This window comes from Pseudopipra pipra, chromosome 1 (genome assembly GCF_036250125.1).
Source record: "Pseudopipra pipra isolate bDixPip1 chromosome 1, bDixPip1.hap1, whole genome shotgun sequence".
Classification (NCBI taxonomy): Eukaryota; Metazoa; Chordata; class Aves; order Passeriformes; family Pipridae; genus Pseudopipra; species Pseudopipra pipra.
The window spans coordinates 29,130,704-29,152,512 of NC_087549.1; the positions used below are offsets into that span (position 1 = coordinate 29,130,704).

A 21,809-nucleotide genomic window follows, 5' to 3' on the forward strand; every position below is an offset into this window, starting at 1 on the left:
TCACATCAATAGATACAAATGTTTGAATTTATCTGAGATATGTTGCTTGGGAGTGAAGTATGCTGAAGGAAGGTGTGAATTTGAGAAGTTGGTCAAAGCTTTTTTTCTTTCTTTTTTTTAAGTGTATTTGACTGTTGTGTTTGCACTCAGCACTATCCAGTTGAAAATCTGTGTTTTCTAATTATTAATCTTTGGCTAAGGCATAGGCCATAGGTGATACTCAGAGGGGTGTTTATCTAAACACCGCTAAACTGGGGACAAACATTTGTAGGTACCAACAGTTCCATTATCCAGGCAGAAACACAGAAACTAGACCAGTTCAAACCAGTCAGAGTCTTATATCTCAATGCTGGGATGCTTGGGCCGCTGATGGACCAGTGGAAACAGGAAGGAGCAGCTTTCTCCTTCTGAGCTGGGTCTCTGCTGTGCAGCCCAGCTAGAAGCATGCTTGGTCATCAGATATCAGCCTGGATGAAGACTCAGGCAAAATAAAATGCTCAGGGGTTAAGCCATTGCTTTTTTACCTCCTGTTGCGTTGGGTGTTGGGGTTTTTTGCTGGATTTCTGCTTTGGAAAGGCAGGATTTTGCCAGTTCCCGGTACTGCAGTCCCAGGGGCAATGCAATTGCTGTTGTACTGCTAGGACTCCATGCATTGCTCTTCATGAGCCAGGTATGACAGCGAGGAGACACACAAACGTCATCCTTAGAGTTATTTAAAGAACAAGGAGAGCCTTTAAATGCAAAGCAAGGATGCTGACATGCTTGGCTTTCCTAAGGCGAGCAGTCAATGCCAGCAGAGGAACCACAGATGGACGTATTGTGTAACAGCCTTGCTGGTCGGCTGGTTGATGTATCCCTTGTGACAGAGCATCCCTTCAGCACAGCAGTGAGCAGGGAGGGCAGGGAGGAGAGCAGGCGTACGGAAACTGTCACAAGCTGAATCTGCCCTTGAGTTTATTTTCAAATCTTCAAAACATGTTCCTGGTTGCAAACTGAGACCAAGAAAAATCAGTCCTAAAGCATGTGTTACTGTTTTAATAGTATTTTTCGTTGTGAAATGTTCTTTGGAGGCTGTGTCATTACAGGTGCTTGCTTCAAAGTGATTTATCGTGCTCTGCATATTGCTGTTTATAGATGAATATCTTTTGTTAGGAAATCCCATTTGTGGACACAAATGGATGACTGATTTTTTTTCTGGCATTATAAGTTAGCAATTATCTTTTTAAGATATTCCTTTAAAGTGAATGACAAATATACATCTGGTGCATGGTTCTTTACCTTATATGAAATCAGTAAAAAAAATCAATTATAAGGTCCTGCACTTGACTCAGAAGGGACTTGGTGAAAGGGAATGTTACACAGGCACCAAACCCTGACTGCCAGCTGCTCATGGCTGAAGCTTCTCCTTTTCATCTGTTTTATGAAGAGTTTTATTTATTTGTTAATGGCTTTATTTGTCTTAACCTTTAAGTTTTCATTAGATTGTAGGGGTTTTATTTCTCCCAGAAATTCTTGTATAGTAGTTGGAAAAGACAGGCATGCTAGGGGAAGCCTGGTGTCAGGAGGAAAAGGGAGTGTAGGAAAACAGGAGCAGGGCATAACGGGGGGACTAAGATGATAGGGGAGAAGTTGAGGATGGAGGATGTTCGAATTTATTAAAATTGTGGCCAGTCTGCCTGACAGTGTGCAAAGTGGGATGTGTTGCATTTGCAGTTATCACAGCTCTCCAGGCCTACATTTCTAGTGGCTATGATTTTAAGATTAAACTAATAACAGTGCTCCTCTGAGACTCCATTCTGAAGAAAGAGGTACCATTCTCTGTGTTGTGTATGAAGAGAATTCTTTAAATAATTTTAATCAAAAGTTTAAATGCCAGTGCCTCTGTGACTACAAATACTCTCATTCATTATCGTGGAACATTCCACATGCTCAGCCTGTTCTGTGTTTGTTATATGAAGACAAAGAATCAAGACCATTAGGTCATTGCAAATCCTATGAAAATAGAAAAAAAAGATGGAAAATGTTGTACGTTGTTGACTAATAGTGGAAAAGAATTCACTTCTTTATATGGGAATAGGAAGAGAATTGAGTTCTATAATGGAAAATGATGCCATGTTGTTACTAAAGCCTATATTATCTTTGGTAGATGGAAGTAGAAATAAGGTTAATAGTTTCAACAGTTACATGAACATTTCATAAGTATTCAGTAAGACTTTGGTAGATTTTTACAACATGCATCTGTAGTTTAACACAGAATACTGCTTCCATGGAATGGTATGAAAAGTGGAGAAGATGTTAATTTTTTTGGTGTGATTCCTTTTGGCGACAGTTCTTGTACCTCCCAGCAGCAGAAGTAACTGTACAGAAGTCTGAGAATAAATAACAAGAGCATAATACCAGACCCACAATAAGTGACCGGCTATTTTATGTCATGGTAATTATCACTTGTAATATTTGTTACAGCAGTGTTTTCCTACACAAAACAAAATGAAAACTAACAAACAAAAAAGAGGCAAGCATGTTGTGCTATGTAATTTGAATACTACAAAAGCATATTCAGTAACTGAGTCCGTACAGCACTGTCGTGATGTGGCTTTATAAACAGTTATTAACACAAATACATATATTCCCAAGGAGAATGTTTCTGTATAATAGAACAAACTGGAGAACAAACTGGACCTAGTACTAACTAGCCGAAGGCTGGGCAGTGTGTTCTCAATATCCCTTTGATACCTGCAGGCCACAGTTCTAGTAGTTTCTTGTAGTGAAAAAAAGGTTGAATTCAGAACAAGAACACTAAAGATGATGGTAGAGTTAAGCCAGATGTGTTCTTCTGGTACCACAGTTTGTGTTAGTGGTTTTGTTCTTTTAAATACAAAGGATTCAAGTAATTAAAACCAAACAAAAACACAAGAAGCCCACCCCTGGATTCATAGAGCAGACGTATTATATAGCACAATGAATGTTTAATGTTAAAAGCATCTTGGAAAAACAGTTAGATGGGGAGTACTTATAAACATTCCTGATACTTCCCTTCAGTTTTATTCCATCTAAATTGACCATCTTGTATGCTTACGGTGCTTTATCAAAAACAGGTTTCATAGGACTTCTTAATGCATTTCTATTTCCATATCTCCAGACTTTTTGTTACCTTCTGTCTTTATTTCATTCAAAATATGTCTTTTGGTTACTGTTTCCTATAATGGTGTTGCAGATCATAGGTAAGCTGCTTGGAAACAAATGACAGGGCAGTAATTTGCAGATCTATTTTGCCCAAATCTGCCATCCCAATAGAACTATGGTTGGTAATTGCTGCCCCCCCCCTTTTTCTGCATCCTCTACCGCTTTGGAAGGTATTTTGTATATTGCCACTTGCAGATTATTGAATGTAAGACTTCCCCTGCTTTAGTTTTGATTGTTTGGTATTGCCATGTTGCAGTCGTCTCAGTTACAGGGTCAGATTCTGATTTCAGGTCCAGTTTGTTCCACTGGGATTATTACATGTGTTTTAAAAACATAACCAGTGTAGCTCTGGCCAACCTGGTCTAGTAAAAGATGTCCCTGACCATGGCAAGGGGGTTTGAACTACGTGATCTTTAAGGTCCCTTCCAACCTAAGCATTCTATGATTCTATGATATGAAAACTATGATTTTTTTTGTTTGTTTTTCATTGACATTTCTCCATAAAAGGGCAAAGCTTTCACTTCCCTCATAGAACAGTATCAAAGGTGAGAAAACAGAGCTCAGAATTTTGTGAGGGTTTGAATGACTTCCCAATGGCTTTAATGAGAAGCAGTTGTGTATCCATAGTTGTTATGAATCATCACTTGTGCTGCTGCTTTTTGTATGCTAGAACTGCTTATAAGTGAATAAATGCACTTTAAATAGTGGTGAAGGGGCCCAAAGTAAAATGCTTATTTAGTTTAAGGTAGATCTGAAAGTCTGATATAGATACAATAATGTCTTGTCGTATAAATGAACTATGACAACTTGCTTGATGGCCTTCAGTGCAGCGTAATGCAAAGAAGTGGTGCACGGTACTGGTTTTCCTACTACAACAGACCTTTTCAGTTCATGCTATTCCAGCAAGCACGATCATTCCCAGCCAAAATGTCACCAGATTTCTGTGTGAAACATCTCTTTTCACACTGTGACACAGCCATGGTATGCTTTGAAAGCACAACTCTAGACCTAGTGTTGTGGCTTTTAACTCTCATTATTTGGGGTGCAGGACACTTGGCAAATGATCCTAACACAGTTGAAGCAAAATGATGACTTAGCTGCCACCACTGCTCTTTGAAAACATCTATCAGTAGGAAAAGAGAACCCTAAGAAAACATCCTGAGCTGGGAAATACGGAAACAATTTTAATTGTTTACAGACTAAAGAGGTGCCTTCTACGGGAGATTATTTTAAAGTGGGAGTGTTAAGGAGGAGCATCAGTGAAGATGGTGAAGAAATATGTATAGTGATGGAGTCTTATGTCTACCATCAGTGAACACTGGCTGCTGTCTAGAACAGATGGTCTAGATGGTCCATACTTTCTCATTTTCTTGTTGAAACCATCCTGCTGTACATAGATACCTAAATTCCTGTGCAGTTATTCCTGCCTGGGGTTTCTTTGACAGTCACAAGCACGCACTGTACAGTGTACATGCAGGGGGCAGTGCTTTTAGGAAGCTCTGACTTTTCCACACACAACTGTGTGGATGGCTTGCTTAGCCACAGAAAGCTGGCAGCCCTGGTGATGCTTTGACATGGCTCTGTGGTGTCACTCACCTTTGGCTCATGCCCAGCAGGTTTTACTCTGCCCAGTGTCTACAGCAGCATTAACTTACTGCCCATTCATCTTCTCAAATGTTCTGGCAGATTTTGGTTGTTTTGTAGTGTCTGTTTTTATACCCATCATTTTTAAACTATTCATATCCATGTAGCAAATGTTTAAATTATGAGATGAGAAGATAACCATGAGGTTGTATTTGGTTCCTGTGGAAAAAATGAAGTTGTTTAGGATCCTTGAAAGGTTTGAACAATTATTTAAAAGTCAAGGAGAAAGATTGATGTTTGACTTAAATATATTTATAAGAGATGGTTCAGAGAAGAGATGGTTTTGTGCCCTCTTTGTTTCAAGGCCATGTGCCCTTGTTAAGACACTTTGTATGTTAGGCCTCTCCAGGCCTGGAAATCATCTGGTGGTGGTACTTCACAGTTCATAATGTCTAGTTCAAATTGCAGGTGCTAACCAAACAACAGAAACCTCTCATCCGTAATTGTGAGATTTTAAGAAAAATGCAACCTGTCTGAAAAGTCTGAAAGACCTAATGGTAAACTATGTGTCACCCAAAACAAGATGATATGGTGTAGAGTGTGTGCAATATGGTTTTACTTGCTGCAGAATGTATTTTTAATGTGGTGTTATCTATTTTAGTCTGTAATCTAGCACTCTCTTTCCTAAAACAGAAGGACCCAGGCCTTCAGTAGCTCTTCACACGTTGCCAGTGTGTTGTCAGAACATCAGCTCATCTCCTGAGTCATCATGGCATAGAATTGGTGAAGGCAGTTTCTTGACACTAGAATAGCCTCGGGGACTTTGCTTTGTATTTTTCATGTTTCGTTTGGAACAACTGCGAGTTGCTATAAAGTACATCAAACAGTGGCTGGGTCTCTAGCAGACTGAGACATTATCATTCCGAAACTCCTGTTACCTTTTTTTCCCTTGGCAATGACATATTCCGAACTGTGGCTTCATCAGCATGGAAGGACCTTGATGTAAAGAAATGATGAAGTTACAGGGTATGTTCACGTCAAAGAGGCAATTGATAGGAGGCAATGTCATAGCAAATAAAGCAATGATGAGCTTTTGCTCTCTATGTCTGGTAGTGTGAAAACAACAGAACAATTAGAAGACTAATTAAATCAAATCTGCTAAAAGATAATATTGGTCTCTGAATAATGTAGCTGGATTGCAGTGCTTCCTGGTGTAGAACATGACTGAAGGCCAGACATGATGACAACGTTCAGAGGATGGAGAAAACATGGAGAAGAGTATCCAGAGGCACAGGTGATAGAAGATGTACTGCAAGATCTGTGTTGCATTTATTACTTTCTTTTGAAGGAAACATTTTAGTCACCCTTTCAAAAGGAAAAAAGTTAATTAGCACCAATTAATTCCAACTTCATTAGCTGTAAAAGAGAGATGAAGAGAACAGCAGTGGGGATCTACTGTTCATTACAGGTGACTGAGCTATCCTTCTGAGTCAAGTCATAGCAATTTCAACAGGAACAGTGAAATAATACCGTCCTTGTAGAAGATGTGGACTACACCATATAACTAACTCTTAGAGCAGCTCTTTTCTTGATGGATGTACTCACATCAACAAGAGATGAACACAGACTTGTAGATGATTAGAGAAATGCAGAAGAACCCATCTGAAGAGGTGTACCTGGATGCTCTCCATGGAATGTGTGGACATAGGCAAAACAGCTGTGAATTAGCTATCACAGGTACTGTTGTCCATACAGCCCTGCAGAACTGGTCCAAGGACATAGAGATGAGGGAAGTTGGGAGTAAGAAGGATAAGATGAGCTAGCTCTAGGTGCCTTCCCTGCTCTGAAGCAGGTGCCTACTGGATTGAAAAGGGCAGAAACCCAACCAGTTGTGAGGTGAACCTTGATGGGTGTCTCTTGAATTGTGGCAATAGCAAGGATAACCCACAGATAGCCATAGAAACAACGGTTTAATGGTTCCACTCTGGGATATGCTAGCTCAGTTTGGCAGGAAGCAGAGGATCATCTCAGAGGTATTTCTTGCCTGTAGTCTCCAGATCTCTTTCAGCAGTACTGGTGGTTGTGGACAGCCTTGTCCAGAGTTGGTGTCTGTTTTATTTCCAATTTTCTTTGCTTCTTGTTTAAAAAAAATAAGGTATTGGAAAGCTCAAAAAGAGTGACATCTAAATATTAACAGTAAACAGAAACTGACACCTGGGTCATTTTTGAGACTGATTTGATTACAGCAAAGTGCTTGCCATCTTGTTCACAGTAGTAGATATATGTAGCAACAGGACATCATGCCTGTGGCTCTTCAGTTTGTGAGAGGAAAACTTGCAAGTATTTTCAAGTATTTCATCAATGTGTATTTATTAGAAAAAAAGGTGTATTTTAATGTGTGGAGGCAAAAAAAGTTAAATATTTTAAACTTTACTTACAGCAACTTTTTAGAGATAAATAGTGCTAACCAAATTATCCATGTGGATGCATTAGGACTGTGTATAGCCATTAATATTATAAAATGTATTTTGGGAATGTTAGTATGGGAACCATACTGTTTAGAGTAAATAATGGGGAAAGAAGGAAGAGCAAAATGTTTCTGACCTTGTTTCTCTTCTGCTTTGGGAAGGACAAAGTTCATAGCATCTGCTGTAAGTATATCTTCAGCTAATCACTGGTAAGATAATTCTTCTCAGAAGTTAAGGAAGATCTGTGGAAAAAAGAGTTTTACAATAGGCTCAGTGAGAGCATTGTGAAAGAGACATCAGACATTGGAATGTTCAACTGTGGGGCCGCGTGAGGATCACAAACGTTGCTTCTCTTCAGCAGCGCAGTGGGAACCAGCTACCTGGATAGGCAAGGTGTCTTACCCTCTCTCCTTGCTCTCAGGTGGCATCAGCTCTCTCCTTAGCACCTCACAACGTTTCTTGGCACAGTTCTTGTTACATTTGATAAGCTTGGGCTCTGTTTTTTTTTTTCTTTTGTTTTGTTACTTTTCCATCTTTTTTCATGTTCAGCATCATAATTTATATTGCACTGAGCAGTACAACTCAGGTATTGTAGCAAATGGTCCAACCTCTTTCCCCGAGGAGAACATCAGAAATCTGAAATTTTCTTTTTGTAAACAGTACTCCATCAAAGTAATCGCATTTATGAGTGGGGATGTGCCTGTGAACAAGCTATAACAGTAGCAAAAGGCAAAGGCAGGAAAGGGATGAACATGAATATTTTGGATAACATTTGGAATAATTGGTCTGTTGCTCCAGAGCTGTGTTGAGATTTGGTTTGTAGAGACCGAGTTATTTTTTGTATCAGCAAGTTGCCTTTAAAGTAGAGGAAATGGAACAGAAAATCTTCCCAAAAAATCTTCAAGGGTTGTGGATGACCATAAGGGATAACCATTCCCTGCAGGGTTCTATTATTCCACTCTGAATTTAATTTTTGCTTTGCACTCATAATCTATCAAGTGATTACCATTTATTTGATTGCTGTGTTTTGAAGCAGACAATTTCTGTGTCATATTCTTACTTCAGCTTCTGTCATTGCCCCAAGGGCACTTTGCCAGATAAATTTTCCTGATATGTTGCAGCTGTTTGAAAAGTAAAAATTATCATTGGATCAACTTTTTCAATATATGGAATAAATTGTTCCTGTAAACTGCAGCTTATCTCCCGGTGTGGAATTTAGCTTACCTCACTGTTCCTGTTTATGCAGAGCATTTAAAACCGTAGATCTTGTCAGAGGCCAATAATGAGAGCAGTGTTTTACTACTCATCCTCTCCCTCCCCGATCCCAGCATGCTATATCCTGTATTTTGTAAAACAGATAGTGAGATGTAGAGTTCAGTCTTAGTCCCATCTGGATAGGTTTGAAATTTCAATTGCCTTTTAGGAAGTCAGACAAATTGCTTGAAAAAGCAGTGATAAAAAAGGTTTCTAGGAAAAAGGCATTTTCCATCTGTTTTACAAAACTTAGGCAAACTTTTCTGGGGAGTCTTATTCCTGCCACTGGACTGCAGCAGGGACAGTGACAGCAGAGCATACCCGTGGGGTGTATTTACAGCAGACAGCAGAAATCACAGTAATTTGGCATCCTTTTTGTTGCTGGTGCAGCTCTGACAGCACTCCCCAAAGAGGCCTGGTGTGGTGGTAGCTTCCAGAGCAGACAGAGTAGCATCACTGGGCTGTACTCCCGCAGTGGGGAGAGGGTGCTCCAGGTGCTCCTGGGGATGCACCTGGCTTGGAAAGCTGTCTGGCTTGAGGAGGTGACAGGAGCAGCAGAGGAAGAGACAGGCGAGAGCCCTGTGGGGGGGGGAGTACATCAGCCAACCTTTGGAACAAAATATCACAATTTCTTGGATATCTAAGTCTACAAAATGGTTGTAAAAATTAATGGATTCTCTTCTGTCAACTTTTGGTGTTTTTAGTGACAATGGCTAGAGAAATATGTCTTTGTAAAAACAGGCCTTCTTTGTGTGGAGCAATGGAAAATGATAAAAGGTCTAATGCGAGTTAAAATAAAAGACTTTGAGAAACCTGCCTGCATTACACACCACTTTTCTTCAGTTCTGCTGTTAAAGGTATTTTCTACTCCAGGATGCTGAGAACCACTCTGTGAATGTCTCCCATCTGTTAGGACTGATTTGCAGAGACTTTTTATTGTCTTTAAACAATTACAGTCCAAATGGAAAGTCAGCATCTCAGTTACTGATGACTCTGTCAAGTGTTCTCAGGCTCTAACACACCAGCCAGACTCCAAAGGCCCTTTGAATAACTGAATCACTAAATCTGTTTGCATGGCCAGGAGGAGGTGAAAAGCTTTGAAGTGCCTTTGATGCATTTTTCTTTTTTTCCTTGAGAAGTTCAGGTATATATGCTTTTTTTAGAAGAAAATATCGTATATTTGTATAATAGAAGATTTTTGTCTTAATTTCTAGTAGCTGTCGGCGTAAAAAAAAATCGGCTTGTGTATGACAAGGACAGCAGAAACAGACAGAGAAAGGCCCTTTTTCTGCATAAGCACTAGCCTACAAATATAGTGTGGAAAATGTTAATTTTATGTTTGGCTACGATGAGCAAAGGCAGAAATCCCTAGCTTCTAATTAGTGCATTATTATTGTATCTCCGCTTCAGATATCAAACACCAGTTCTCTTCTTAAATGTGCAAATAGTAATTATCATTACAGTACTATACTGATTTAATATAGTATTTGAAAATATTTCCCTTTGCTTTTTGCTTTATTTCGAAAAGTTACGGTGAAAAGAATGCTGAGGACCTTGGACTGCTTATATGAATCATTCTCTCTGTAGTTTTTATCTTTGGCAAATAGGTAATTTTTAATCTCCATAATCAGCAACCAAACATAAGAGCAACAAGTAAGATCATTTATTTATCTGTACTGTCAATATTTTGAGTTCTTAGATGATAACCAAGTGTTGTTGTAAACGTAAAGTATTTTATGGATTAATATTTTGCAGCATGATGTAGATCTTTGCTTAGTACAGAAGAGTGGTTGTAATTACTTTGGATATATGGAGTCACAGCCACAAACATGTTTTTTCTTGCTGGTTCTTTGTTAGGATGTTGGTTTTACTAGTAATGATGAATTGAGGAAAAAAATGTTTTCTTTTTACCTGTAGAATGTAATTTAGGATTTTTATTTCTTTCAGAAGTGTTTCTGTTATTACTAGTACACTGCACTGATTACTTATATGATGAATCATATTTTTGGTGTATAAAAGCCTGTAGTAACATGTTCATCAATCATTATTAATGCAGTGCTCAGTATGACAGTATCAGTGTGATATGGCTGTAATCAAGTGATCAGAGTCAGACTTCAGAGATCTCTATGAGACTTTAGCACATATAAGTATGGGAGGGAGATATAAATAGATATTTAAATATACTGTTATTTTGTCCTAGTTGTAGCATATTAACGCACACATATTTATAGGGTATTTCCTTAACAAAAGGTCCAGATGTTTTGTGAACCACTGTCATAAGCTGATTTTTGAGTGGAGGACAGTAGCCAGCTAACATAGCATAATAGCATTTTTGTGCTTGGCTGCCTCTGTCCTTATCAATCCTAGTCAATTTTTAATTTTTTTTTTTTTACCATGTCCCTCTGGTGAGGATAGCAGTAAGAAATAGGTAAGCACGTGCCTCTGCCAAGACAAAGGAAAATATAAGCCTTTTAATAAGTCTGAATGTTTAGAGCATATGAGCTTCAGGTGGTTATTGTTTAGAGGGTAGGTTAAGGAAAGGCAAGCTCAACAGTGCTGGAAAGCAGGGGTATGTGATTCTAGAGAAGAAGGTTGAATCTGTGACCATCGACTTTTGTAGTCAACATCCACTTGAAGTAATTGGAAATGTCTTTCCCTTTCCCTTCCCCTTGCACTCATGTGCTGGTGCTGCAGTTTCTATCCCCATGCAGCCTGGTCCTGCCAGCTGCAGGATGCTGCTGTCCCTCTCCTTGTCTTGGTGGGAGCAGAGCCCTGGTGAAGAAACGCTGCCTGGTCTGCATTCCTGCCCTGTTGGGGCAGCTCCAGAGTGTAGGAAAGCACTTTCTATGAACCTGTGCCTGGTTGCTTTGAGCTTTGCTGCACTGGAGTCAGAGGTTTCTGGTCAGGGAATTAACTGAAAGCTTTGGAGTTGTGGACAGGGAAAATGAATTTGTTTTTTATTTTTTCTTTGCTTCAGATGAACTTAAGTGTCATTTTGAGTAAGGTCAATTTTATCAAAAACACCTGCTTTCCCCTACCAGTTTCTCTGCTCTAAGAATATTCTCCAGGACCTTTAAAATATGCTTGAAAAAAGTACTGACTTAAGATGCAGTTTTTCTAAGAGGAAAAACTGCAGGCTGTTTGATCTAAGGCAGACAATTAATAAATTATAGACTAAAGACTTAAAAAACTAGAATAAAATGTGTATTTCTAAAGATTTTTCTGGGAGCAGGTTTTAAAAAAGGTTCCCAACACAGATGATGATGTGGCTGATAGAGAAGAAAATATGGAAGTGTGATGTGGGTGTGTCCAGATGGGAATAACACTTAGTAGGGAGCGTGGAAGTCACAGTGTCCAGGAGCAGGTAGAGGAAATGGGACAGTAGGAGATTGGATATTGTGTTGGCTTGGGGCACTTGCCTAGCCTTGGGCTTGTCTTGGACTCTCTTTTTCTCATCTTTTAGAGCTTAAACCCAGCCTTTCCTTGTAGAAAGCTTTGACTGAGGAGTATGTGATGGTTTCTTAACATTGATAAATTATCAAAACAGTAGTAAATTCATCAGCAAAACCAAGGAAAGGATTGAGCAAGAGTAAGTGTAGTAACTAAGTTTAGTTTGGGCTTGGCTGTTAAAGAAAAGGACTCTTTGAAAGGCCAGGCTGGATAGATTAGGGTATTGTAGGGATCAAGTGAAATCATTCTGCCTACTGAGGAAGAAGGGAGACATGAAGCTGAGAGACGTGGGGTGGTGATAAAAGGTTTGTCCCCAGGGTCCTGGAACTTCTACTGCTTATATATCTGGTGATTGATTGTAATTCAGCTATTGGCAGGTATTTGGATTTACAAAAAGTTGAAAATAAAGGATCCAGAACTGTTTGATCTCAAATGCAGACAGGATTGACTCAAGCACATCCATCAAGATGTTGGGAGATGGCTTTTTGGAGACTCAGATGTGGGATTGGAGGAAAGAAGGAATCTTCATAGCTAATGTAGTAGAAGATCTTACAACTTATTTAAATTTCATTACACCTAATAACAATATAAGCAACATCAGGGATTATAACTTCAGTCCACAGAAAATTGCCTCAGCAATGGTGGGATAAATGGTTTGTGAACAATCTGTGTGTAACAAACGAGTTATTCTCCTCTCTCAGTGCAAATACTGTTTAACAGCTGTATGCAGGTTCAGCTTTCCAGCAGAGAAAGCTGGAAGATACTGGGGCAGTCTTAAGGCATCAACTCACATGTGATGCTGACTAAATGCAGATGGCTTAAGTGGTTCCTGTCTTCAGTTTTACGCTTTGCCTATGTCTTGAAGAAGGCTGCTGCTGCTGCAACAGTACTGGCTGAGTGATATATGAAATATGTGTGTTTACATTTATGAACCAAACTGTAAAAATGTGTTTAGGAGCAGAGTCACATAAGCCAGAACTTGTAGCTGCTAAAATCTTGTGGCTGAGAAGCATGAGAGCAGCATTCCTTGTGTGCTGGATGTAGCTGAGGAGCTAGAAGTAGTAAAAATGACCGTGATTCAAAATGGACAGAGAAAAAGTCCAAAGTTTGTTTTATTTGGGCTGTTAGCCTGTTAAATTGGATTAGGTAGAAAAAAGCATTCCAGTAACTGCAAGAGTGTGGTTTAGCATGGCTAGAAATGGCAAGAATTCTCATGACTGTTCCTGTCCTTTGTTTGCCTGTGAAAACTTTCACCTTAGGCACAGATGCCAATGCTGACAATTTTGGGACATAGCAAAATTATTTGGAGCAAGGGTTAGTTTTTCAGAGCAGCAGTGTTTGTCATTGTAGAGGGGAGAAAAAAAATCAGTACAAAAGAGCTAGAAGAAGTTAAATTTATAGACTACTTGGGGGAACTTTGGGATTAGGTCCGGGTCTAGACTCTGACATCTCGACATCAACTAGGGAAACACTTGCATCATCTGCTGTGGTGTGATTTTGCAGTTCTGCAGAGGCCTGGATGAAGAGCAGGTCAGTCCTGTTGCCACACACACAGAAGAGCCTAGATGGAAGGCTGATTGCAAACACTGGGGATCAACTTTTGCAGCACATCAGGAACTTGTGCTTATTTTGTCCTGTGTTGCAGAAGTGCAGATATTAGTGGTTCATCCACAGCTGGATAAAGGTGTAGGCACAGTTGGTGTAGTTTGGCAGGAATGGACTACAGAGACACTGAATCTTTCTCAGAAAGTGGATTTTCGTACTGGGATATTAGGTAATTGGAAAATCATGTGGCAGGGCTGGTTTTCAGAAGCCTTCTCAATGTCATCCCTGAGGAAGGGTCTTCTGAGCCCAGAGGAGTTTGGCATTCTGAGTGAAATATTCCTCTGCAGGCATGAGGACCTGATGGGTGACGTATTCAGGTCTCAGTTGATTATAGCAGATATCCGAGACCTTTCCAGTACTTGATGATGACCATATGGCTGCTGTGCTCTTTGCAAAAGCCTTGGCTGAGGGAAAAGAAGCTTTCTACGGATATAATGATAATGCAGCAGGAACCATCAGCAGCGTTTTGGTTCCAGACACTGATGTGTTGCAAAAGACAGTCAGGAGAGCTAAGCTGTTGTGTGGCGTGGGAAAGTGTTCATCAGCATCTGTGTGGGTCCGTGCATCAGCCAGAAAGCAGCTGTGAACTGTTTCATGGACAGTTCGAGGTTTGCTCACTAAAATATCAACAGGCTTTGACTGCAGCATAGTTTCCAGTTAATAAGCCTTCCCCCTGGTGGGTGAGAGAGGATTCTAGAAAAGGGAGTGTGCCCAGCGTGTCCTGTTCCTCTTGGTGACTTACCAATCAGCAGTTGGTGGGAAACATCAGATAGCTGGCCACTTCTCATATTGGGCTTTAAATTGGACTCAATCTGACTGGTTAAATAGAGCTCCTGGCAAGGCACAGATGCAATTCGAGAAACCCCACATTGCAGCATAGAGGGGGGAAAGTGTCCTTTTGTAAGAACAAAATTAACTTGACCTATACAAAATGAAAAGATGGTTTTGGACAATCAGTCATGTATTCGAAAGCAAATGGTTACAAGAAGCTGTCTGCTTTGATTCTACCCGCAAGGTGGAAATCCCACAAGGATGGAAAGCAAAAGTCTGCCAAACCTAGTGAGCTTAATAGTTTTATTTTGGTACATTCACTCTTCAGAAATTTTGCATTGTAAGGAAGAGAGTTACTCTTGGGGGGGGAATATATAATTTTTACAGACAAAATCCTTCATTGTCTTAAAAAAACCATGACTCCTTGAGCAATGGGTCACTGAAGCCTGGTCCCTGATGGCATTGTCTGCTGTCCACATCTTCTCCTCCCTCCCCTGGAAAGCTGGCTGCCCTCCTTATTACCCATTCCCCACGTCCTCTGCTCTGACTTATCCAGGTTCCCAGCAATGAGAGTGATGGGCCCCTCTCTTCCCGCTGTGCTGATGGCTCAGGTGCCCATCACACCCACAAAAAAAATCTTCCCCCTCTTTCTCTCTCCCCACCCTTGTCGCGCCTGCCTGGTTTTTATGCCAGTTTCCTAATTATTTGAAATAATTGGTTTATAGTCTGACTGGGAAAAATTTAGGATCAGTCTTTCGGAGAAAGTAGGGAAAGGTTAATAGCATTAAGCAGAAGCAACAGACTCACATCCCTTAGTTCCAGTTCATAGTTCTTCCTCACCCTACAGAGAGTAGTGTATGTTATTAATGTTGCTACTAATCTTATCCAGCTTTGCATCTCTGTGTCTTCATCCAAGAAAAAGAAAACCACCTTAAGTATATACACTTAGCTCTAAGAATATGAATAGCTGAAATTCTGAAAAATAAAGAACAAAGTTAAAGTTACAGAGGGTCACAATAATCCCAAGAATTTATACAAAGATGTATTCTCTTTTCCCACTTCCTTTCCTATTTACTGAGCTAGTTTGCTTATAGTAGCCACTTGATATGCTCAGGTTGCCAGAAGACTGAAGCTTTGAGAACTCTGCGCAGCAGCTTGTTTTTGTTACTGTGCTGTGCTGGCTTAGGGTTTGGGCTGGTATTAAAAAAAACTAAAACAAAACCTAAAAAAAGTTAAATATTTGCTGATGTGTTTCCTGCCTCCCACTCACTGTGTTTCAGAAAGTCTTCAGAAGAACTGGACATGGATAAAGTAACAGCAGCCATGGTACTCACCAGTTTATCCACCAGCCCTTTGGTCCGCAGCCCTCCTGTCCGACCCAATGGTAAGCCTTCGGAGCCAGGGGCTGTGGGGAGGGGTGCCAGGACCGTTCATCTGGGGATTTGCATCCAGGACTTGTGGCCATGGTGAAGAACAAAGGCTGTCTTCTGGTATGCTGGGGTTCATACTCGTCAAACCTCGTCAAAGCCTCTGGTGCAGCATTGTTGGAAATGAAATCTTTTCTGTAACTATAGCGGCTCCAGTTTATGAAATGGGAGATGCCCCATTCCATAAATGGGATATGAGCACTGTGTAAGATATCCTGACCTTACTGAAACACTAATTTTCTGAAGATCTTGTTTGTATTTGCACATATAGAATCTTAGAATTGTAGAATTGTAGAATGGTTAAGGTTGGGAAAGACCTCTGAGATCACCAAGTCCAACCATCAACCTCCACCATGTTCACCACTGAACCATGTCCTCAAGTGCCATATCCAGTAAGTGTGATAGCAGTTGTTCTTGTCCTCCACTCCATGGAAATCAGATCATATTTTACCCAAAACCATAGTGAGGCAAAGCACTTGGCTGAAAGGCCAAGCACTAGCAATCTACAGCAACAGATCTGCTTCTGCAGATGCGCAATTAGACCCTCAATTCCTGTGCTCTTTGTAACTCTCTGATGTCTTCCATCAGATCTGTAACCCCTCTAAAGACTACTTCATTTATAGTATAGCAGAAGACACACAAATAAAAATAAATATAAAAAGTTCTTGGTAATAAAGAGATTGGTAATTAAATATAATTAATCTGTGCAAGATTGACTGGAGTTACAATCAATTTTCAAGTGTTCTATTTTAAGGAATAATTTAAATTAGGACACCCTTGTTAGGATATCTTAGCATTGTTTGTATGACACTGGCTCTTCTTTTAACTTACCCTGCTAAATAGACACTAGATGCCCTTCTGTAAATAACTGGAAGACTGAGGAATACTTAGAGATGCAAATTAAGAGGGATGCAGTCTTTGTATTTCTTCAGGCAATCCACTGAATGATGTTCTTAAAAAGAATTCATACCAAATGTCACATCTTTAAACATTTTTAAACAAATACTGTGGCTTTTCCATTTATTTCCAGAAAATGTAGGTTTTATCCATTTAGCTGGAATTCTAGCCATGAACACTCGTGGCTCTTGTTTGTGTGCTTTCCAGTGTTGAAAACCAGAACTGTTTATGGAGTACCACTGCTCTGAGGAGCCCTGGGAAACCTCCATCAGTGACATCCCCAGTGACTGTCCTGCTTCAGGGCAGGAGGTTGCCAGCCCCTGGGGGAGGCCAACAGAAGGATAAAAACACACCTGCTCTCCAGCTGCTCAGCTCACAGACAAAACCACAGCGGAACATGGATCTGTGCTGATGTGCCAGGCAGGGATTTGTCCCCTGCTGCATCCCTGGTCCCGGGGAGCTGCTCTGCTGTGGGTAAGGCAGTACTTGCCGCCTCAGACAGTCTGAGCAGCTGACACTTGTCAGGAACAGCAGTGCACCTCAGCTTCCCAACAAGCCTTTTGAATTGCTAATAGGTAAATGGTGGCTGTTAGCTACCTTTGATATTTCTTGGTGTATTCTGAGTGCTCTTTGATATTTCTTCACACAGCTTGTCTGCTTGTTTCCCAAAATCTGGGAAGACTAGCCTGAAAAAGTAATTCACATGTTTTCAAGTAGTCACAGACAAGATTTTGAAGCTGTAGTTGGGCACCTTTTCCCTGAATATCTTAGTTTCGCCTGACTAACCAAGACGTACTAAGGACCTAAATAAAAGTGTAGACACTTGATAATATAAAGCTCATTTGGTGTTGCAAGGGTAGGCTCTGATCCTACTAATATGAGCAACAAATGTACTAATGATTAGTTCTTTCTACATGGTTTTCCAAAAAAGGCCGGTTAGGAGCAGTGTAATTAAAGAAACATTTCTTTAAACAAATGGAATTTTTCCTAGCATTAAAAAAAATAACATTAGCATTAATATTAAAGGCAGATCTGTGCTGGAATTATTGGGGATATTCACCCTTGTAAACTGGATCAGAGTTTGGCCCTTGTTTCCCTGCAGCTGAGTAATATTTGGTCTGGTTCTCTTTCACGCAACTCCAGCAACGTGAAAAGAGCCCCAAAATAAGAGTAAGTTGCATTTATTTTTATTTTAATCTTCTTCACATTGACAGATTTGTTAGTATTAATGAGAACCAGTGTTTAGGGTTTTTTGCTGTTGTCAACCTCATTCAGCCTTTTCCATACTACTTTAAAAATGTTCTTGACTTGCATCTCTTTCTCAGCAAGGTGAGGAGAAGCTGTAAACCCTGAGAATACAAAGTACCACCATAAATATATCAGAAATTAGTAGTTGAAAGAGTGCTGTTTCCTTTGTTTTTCTTAAGAAATGGAAATTTTAAGCTATGCTAAGGTCACAAGTTGATACCAGATGTATTTCTTGGCTTTGGCACAAGACTGAAGTACAAATACTTATAAGAAACAAAACCCACCTTCATTACAGTCACATGAAGGCTGTAATCATGAGCCAAAACATGACAGTTTTATATGTTAACTTATTAGCTACCGGAAATCTATATGTCCTTTTTCAAAGAGGAATTGGAGGGGTAGAGGGGGAGGGTTGATCCAGTTTATGCGGAGTGGCCCTGCTCAGTAAATCAGTAACTCAGGGACTTGGCTGCTGCCTACTCAAGGGGGCACTGCATTCTGTTTTGTGAGCAGCTGATGTTAATGATTTAGGATTTCATCCAAAACCAACTGAATTAGGAGGAAAAAACCAAAAATTCGTTGTTTTTGGGGTAAGCTTTTGATAGCTTACTTTCTTGCTGATATCATTAGTTAACTTACCTGTAAGACATTGAGAAGGAGTGAAGGAGTGACTTCTGCAGAACTCTTAAAGGCAGGCACTGGCTTGAAAAGACTAGTCTCACACTTAACTATTGTTTCATAAACAGATAAGAAGTTATTTGCTTACCAGCTCCTAAGTCAGGTATTGCACAATGCTCAGGCACTACGGTGTCATTGGGAACAGCTTCCAATGCCTCAGTTAGCGAGAAGCCGCACCTAAACCGTCCCTTCGCATGTGCTCAAGCCCGGTGAGAACCTGGGGCTTCTGGCAGAGCTGCCTGTGGCTGCACCACTGGATGTGCTCAGGCCATGCCTTTGTTGAGCTGATGACCTACATACTCCTCTCCTGCCAAAAGCCCTTTAAGGGCTGGGAAGAGTGGCATGCCAGTGTCTAATGCCTGAGGACCTCAGCACGTGAAGCATGCCTCAAGCTGTGCCTCAGACTGCACAAGCAGTGCTGTTACTCCCACCCACAGTGCTGTAGAGTGTAATCCTTTCGTTAGAGTGTCTGCCTACCTCCTCATGTCAGGGGAACTGCTGCCGTGAGGAGGCACTTCTTCAGTGAGTAGGTGTGGAGGTGATCCAGTGTCTGTATTTTCCAGTTCTGAAACTAAATGCCTATCAATACACCTGTATAAAGAAGATGGGGTATCCCAAGGGGTACGTACCACCTCATGTAGGCAGAGGCGTGTGTACTGAGAGATGATGAGATGACAGAGTGTAATTATGGTTTTCTTTCGTGTTTTAATACTGGGATGAAGATCATGTTTTTACAGATCTGCTTAGTGTTCTGGGGCTCAGAGTGTATGTCCCCTCTCCTTTTGGCTATGTGGAGCTTGCTCTCATGACCGTTACAGTCACGTGTTCCTGTTAAAAGTTGAGGATGTATTTAGAATCATAGAATAGTTTGGGTTTGCAGGGACCTCTAAAGATCATTTTAAATGTTCTCCTTTAATCATGCATGCAATATCTGACTGTTTATTGCTGTTTATGCTCCAGAACAGGTTATTTTTCCAAACCCAGCATTTCCTTTTACTTTGAGGGTTTTTTTAATAAAAAAGGAAAAATCAAATGTGGAATATGTAATTTGTGTGCAGTGGGATAGATATGGTTGTCCTCTCTACATCCAATGCTTTCGCTTTCCTTTATTGAACGTACAGTTAATTACCAACATGGCATCTAAGCCTTAGAAAAAAGAGCTCCTTAGCCCTAAAACAGTGATACTCTTGTGATGACGGTTGTTGTTGTTTCTTGACAGAATCCCTGAATGGATCTTGGAAAGAAGGAGGATTTGTGCCTTCTAGTACCAGCAGCAGTGGATACTGGAGCTGGAATGCTCCCAGTGACCAGTCCAACCCATCCACCCCATCTCCACCTCTGTCAGCTGATAGCTTCAAAACTTTTCGGACACCTTCCCAGCCAGATGATGGTATTGATGAAGGTGAAACAAGCAACCTTCTCTTCGATGAACCCATTCCTAGGAAGAGAAAGGTTAGCCTTATGTTAAATTCCATGCCCATGGGCAGACAGGATGTTGATAGGCTTATTTTGTTGTGAGAAATCACCCAGTAGCTCTGTATGTGTATTCTTCCTTGACATCCAGTTAACATAGGTACTTAACCTAGTCACTGTGTCTAGTTCAACCTGGTCACCTCCTGCACACACATGCTGCCATCAGCACCACATATTTCCTGGCAGATGGTGAGGTTCTACAGAGCCTCCTGCTCAGGAAACACTAAAGTAATTTCCAGAAGGTGTTGCCTCTGGCCATTCATGGGATTTCTGTCCTACTTTGACAAATCCTCTGTGTGCAGGATGCAACAGGCAGCCTTATATGTCATCACAAAAACTGGATATGACCTTAATACTCCTTGTTCCCTGGAAGTGCTGTTTGTCTGACAGCATGTCAGATACCTTAATACTGTGAAGCTTTCTCTGCACAAACATATGGAGTGAAAGAAGGAGAGAGAGAGCTCAACTTGATGGCTTTTGATACAGTATTAGCATTGGCCAAATTTATCCTCAGAGTGCAAAAGCAGACTAAATAAAACACAATGTAAAATAAAAAAAAGGGTCCAAAACTAACCCCAAAAAGCACTCTTATGCTAGCAAGCAAGCTCCTCTGGAAGAAAAAGAAAACAAAGAGATGGCACTAGTCCAAGTTTCCATCCCTCCCAACACAACGGGACAGATTTTTACATACCAAGATGAAAAAGGGCTTTTTGTAAAGAGAAAAAACAGAGAAATTATTCCCCTTAGTGAATTTGTTTCTGGCTCAGTCTGAGACAGTTAATTGCTTCATCACCAGCAGGAAGAAGTTTTAATGATTGTTTAAACCTGTTCAGATTTATCCTTTTGCTCCAGAAGTTGCTTATTTGCTGACCCACGCTGTTCTTCCCTTGATCGTGGGAGAGGATTTTAAAATGTTTGTGTGTCTTGCTAAGAAGGAAAAGTATTTTGGAGGACACCTCTGTTATGATAAATTAGAAGTTATAGCTGATTGTTAAACTAAAGACAGAGATGATTTGGGGGCATATGGGACAGGAGAGTAGGGGTGCAGAAATGTGCTGGTTTGCCTTCTGCTTCTCCGTTAACGTTCATCGTAGTCGCATCATTCTCACTGCTCAGCTGTGATGAGACAGATGGGTTTGCAGCTGCCATCTTTATTGTTTTCTAAGTTGCTTTCAAATATTTCTATTTATGTACCCACCGTAGGTCTATTACACTATCTGTTCTAGTTCACAGGGATTTTGCTTTGTATGGCAAATATTTTATGTAGATAAACAATAACATTCCATGCCAAACTTGGTTTTATGAATAAACTTACTTTCCTGCAGGTTTTTTTATTCTGACCACAGCAGAATACTTGATCCTAGTACAACTTTGCACCTTTAGAAGCTGAAATAAATATGTTCAGGTTATTTCTTCTTCAGGGCTGCAAAAGTCAGAAGGAATAAGCCTGTAAATAGAGTGATTGGTAACCTTACTTTTACTCATTAAAGTTTCTTCCATTTCGTGTTTGGAAAATGTCATGTTAGGAGGCACTTCCCCTTAAGAAAGTTGTTTGCTTAAAAGTTTCCACTAATGTAGTTATTCCTCACCAAACCATTTGTTCCATTATTTTCTTAAATAAAACATTAAACCTGAATAGGCAATTTTTGAACTAGTCAGAAATTGAAGCACAGGTTTTGTTCTTTATTTCTACTCAGTGAGCTCTCACTTGACTATGTTAAAATACACTGGTTTTTGCAAACTCCTAGCACTGACAGTTAAGGATCTTATG

General features: G+C 40.3%; 1 protein-coding gene across 6 annotated transcripts in view; it reads left to right on the forward strand.

The window, feature by feature from the left end:
• Positions 1-21,809, forward strand: part of ZNF704 (zinc finger protein 704) — a 136,136-nt gene that overhangs the window by 49,714 nt on the left and 64,613 nt on the right. For all 6 annotated transcript variants that reach the window (XR_010429385.1, XM_064650105.1, XM_064650083.1 and 3 more), the window contains exons 3-4: positions 15,596-15,699; positions 19,785-20,017. Coding sequence is in view for 5 of the 6 variants with exons in the window: in XM_064650105.1 (XP_064506175.1) it covers positions 15,596-15,699; positions 19,785-20,017 (337 nt within the window). In the remaining variant the exon portion in view is untranslated. The remainder of the gene's footprint in view (positions 1-15,595; positions 15,700-19,784; positions 20,018-21,809) is intronic.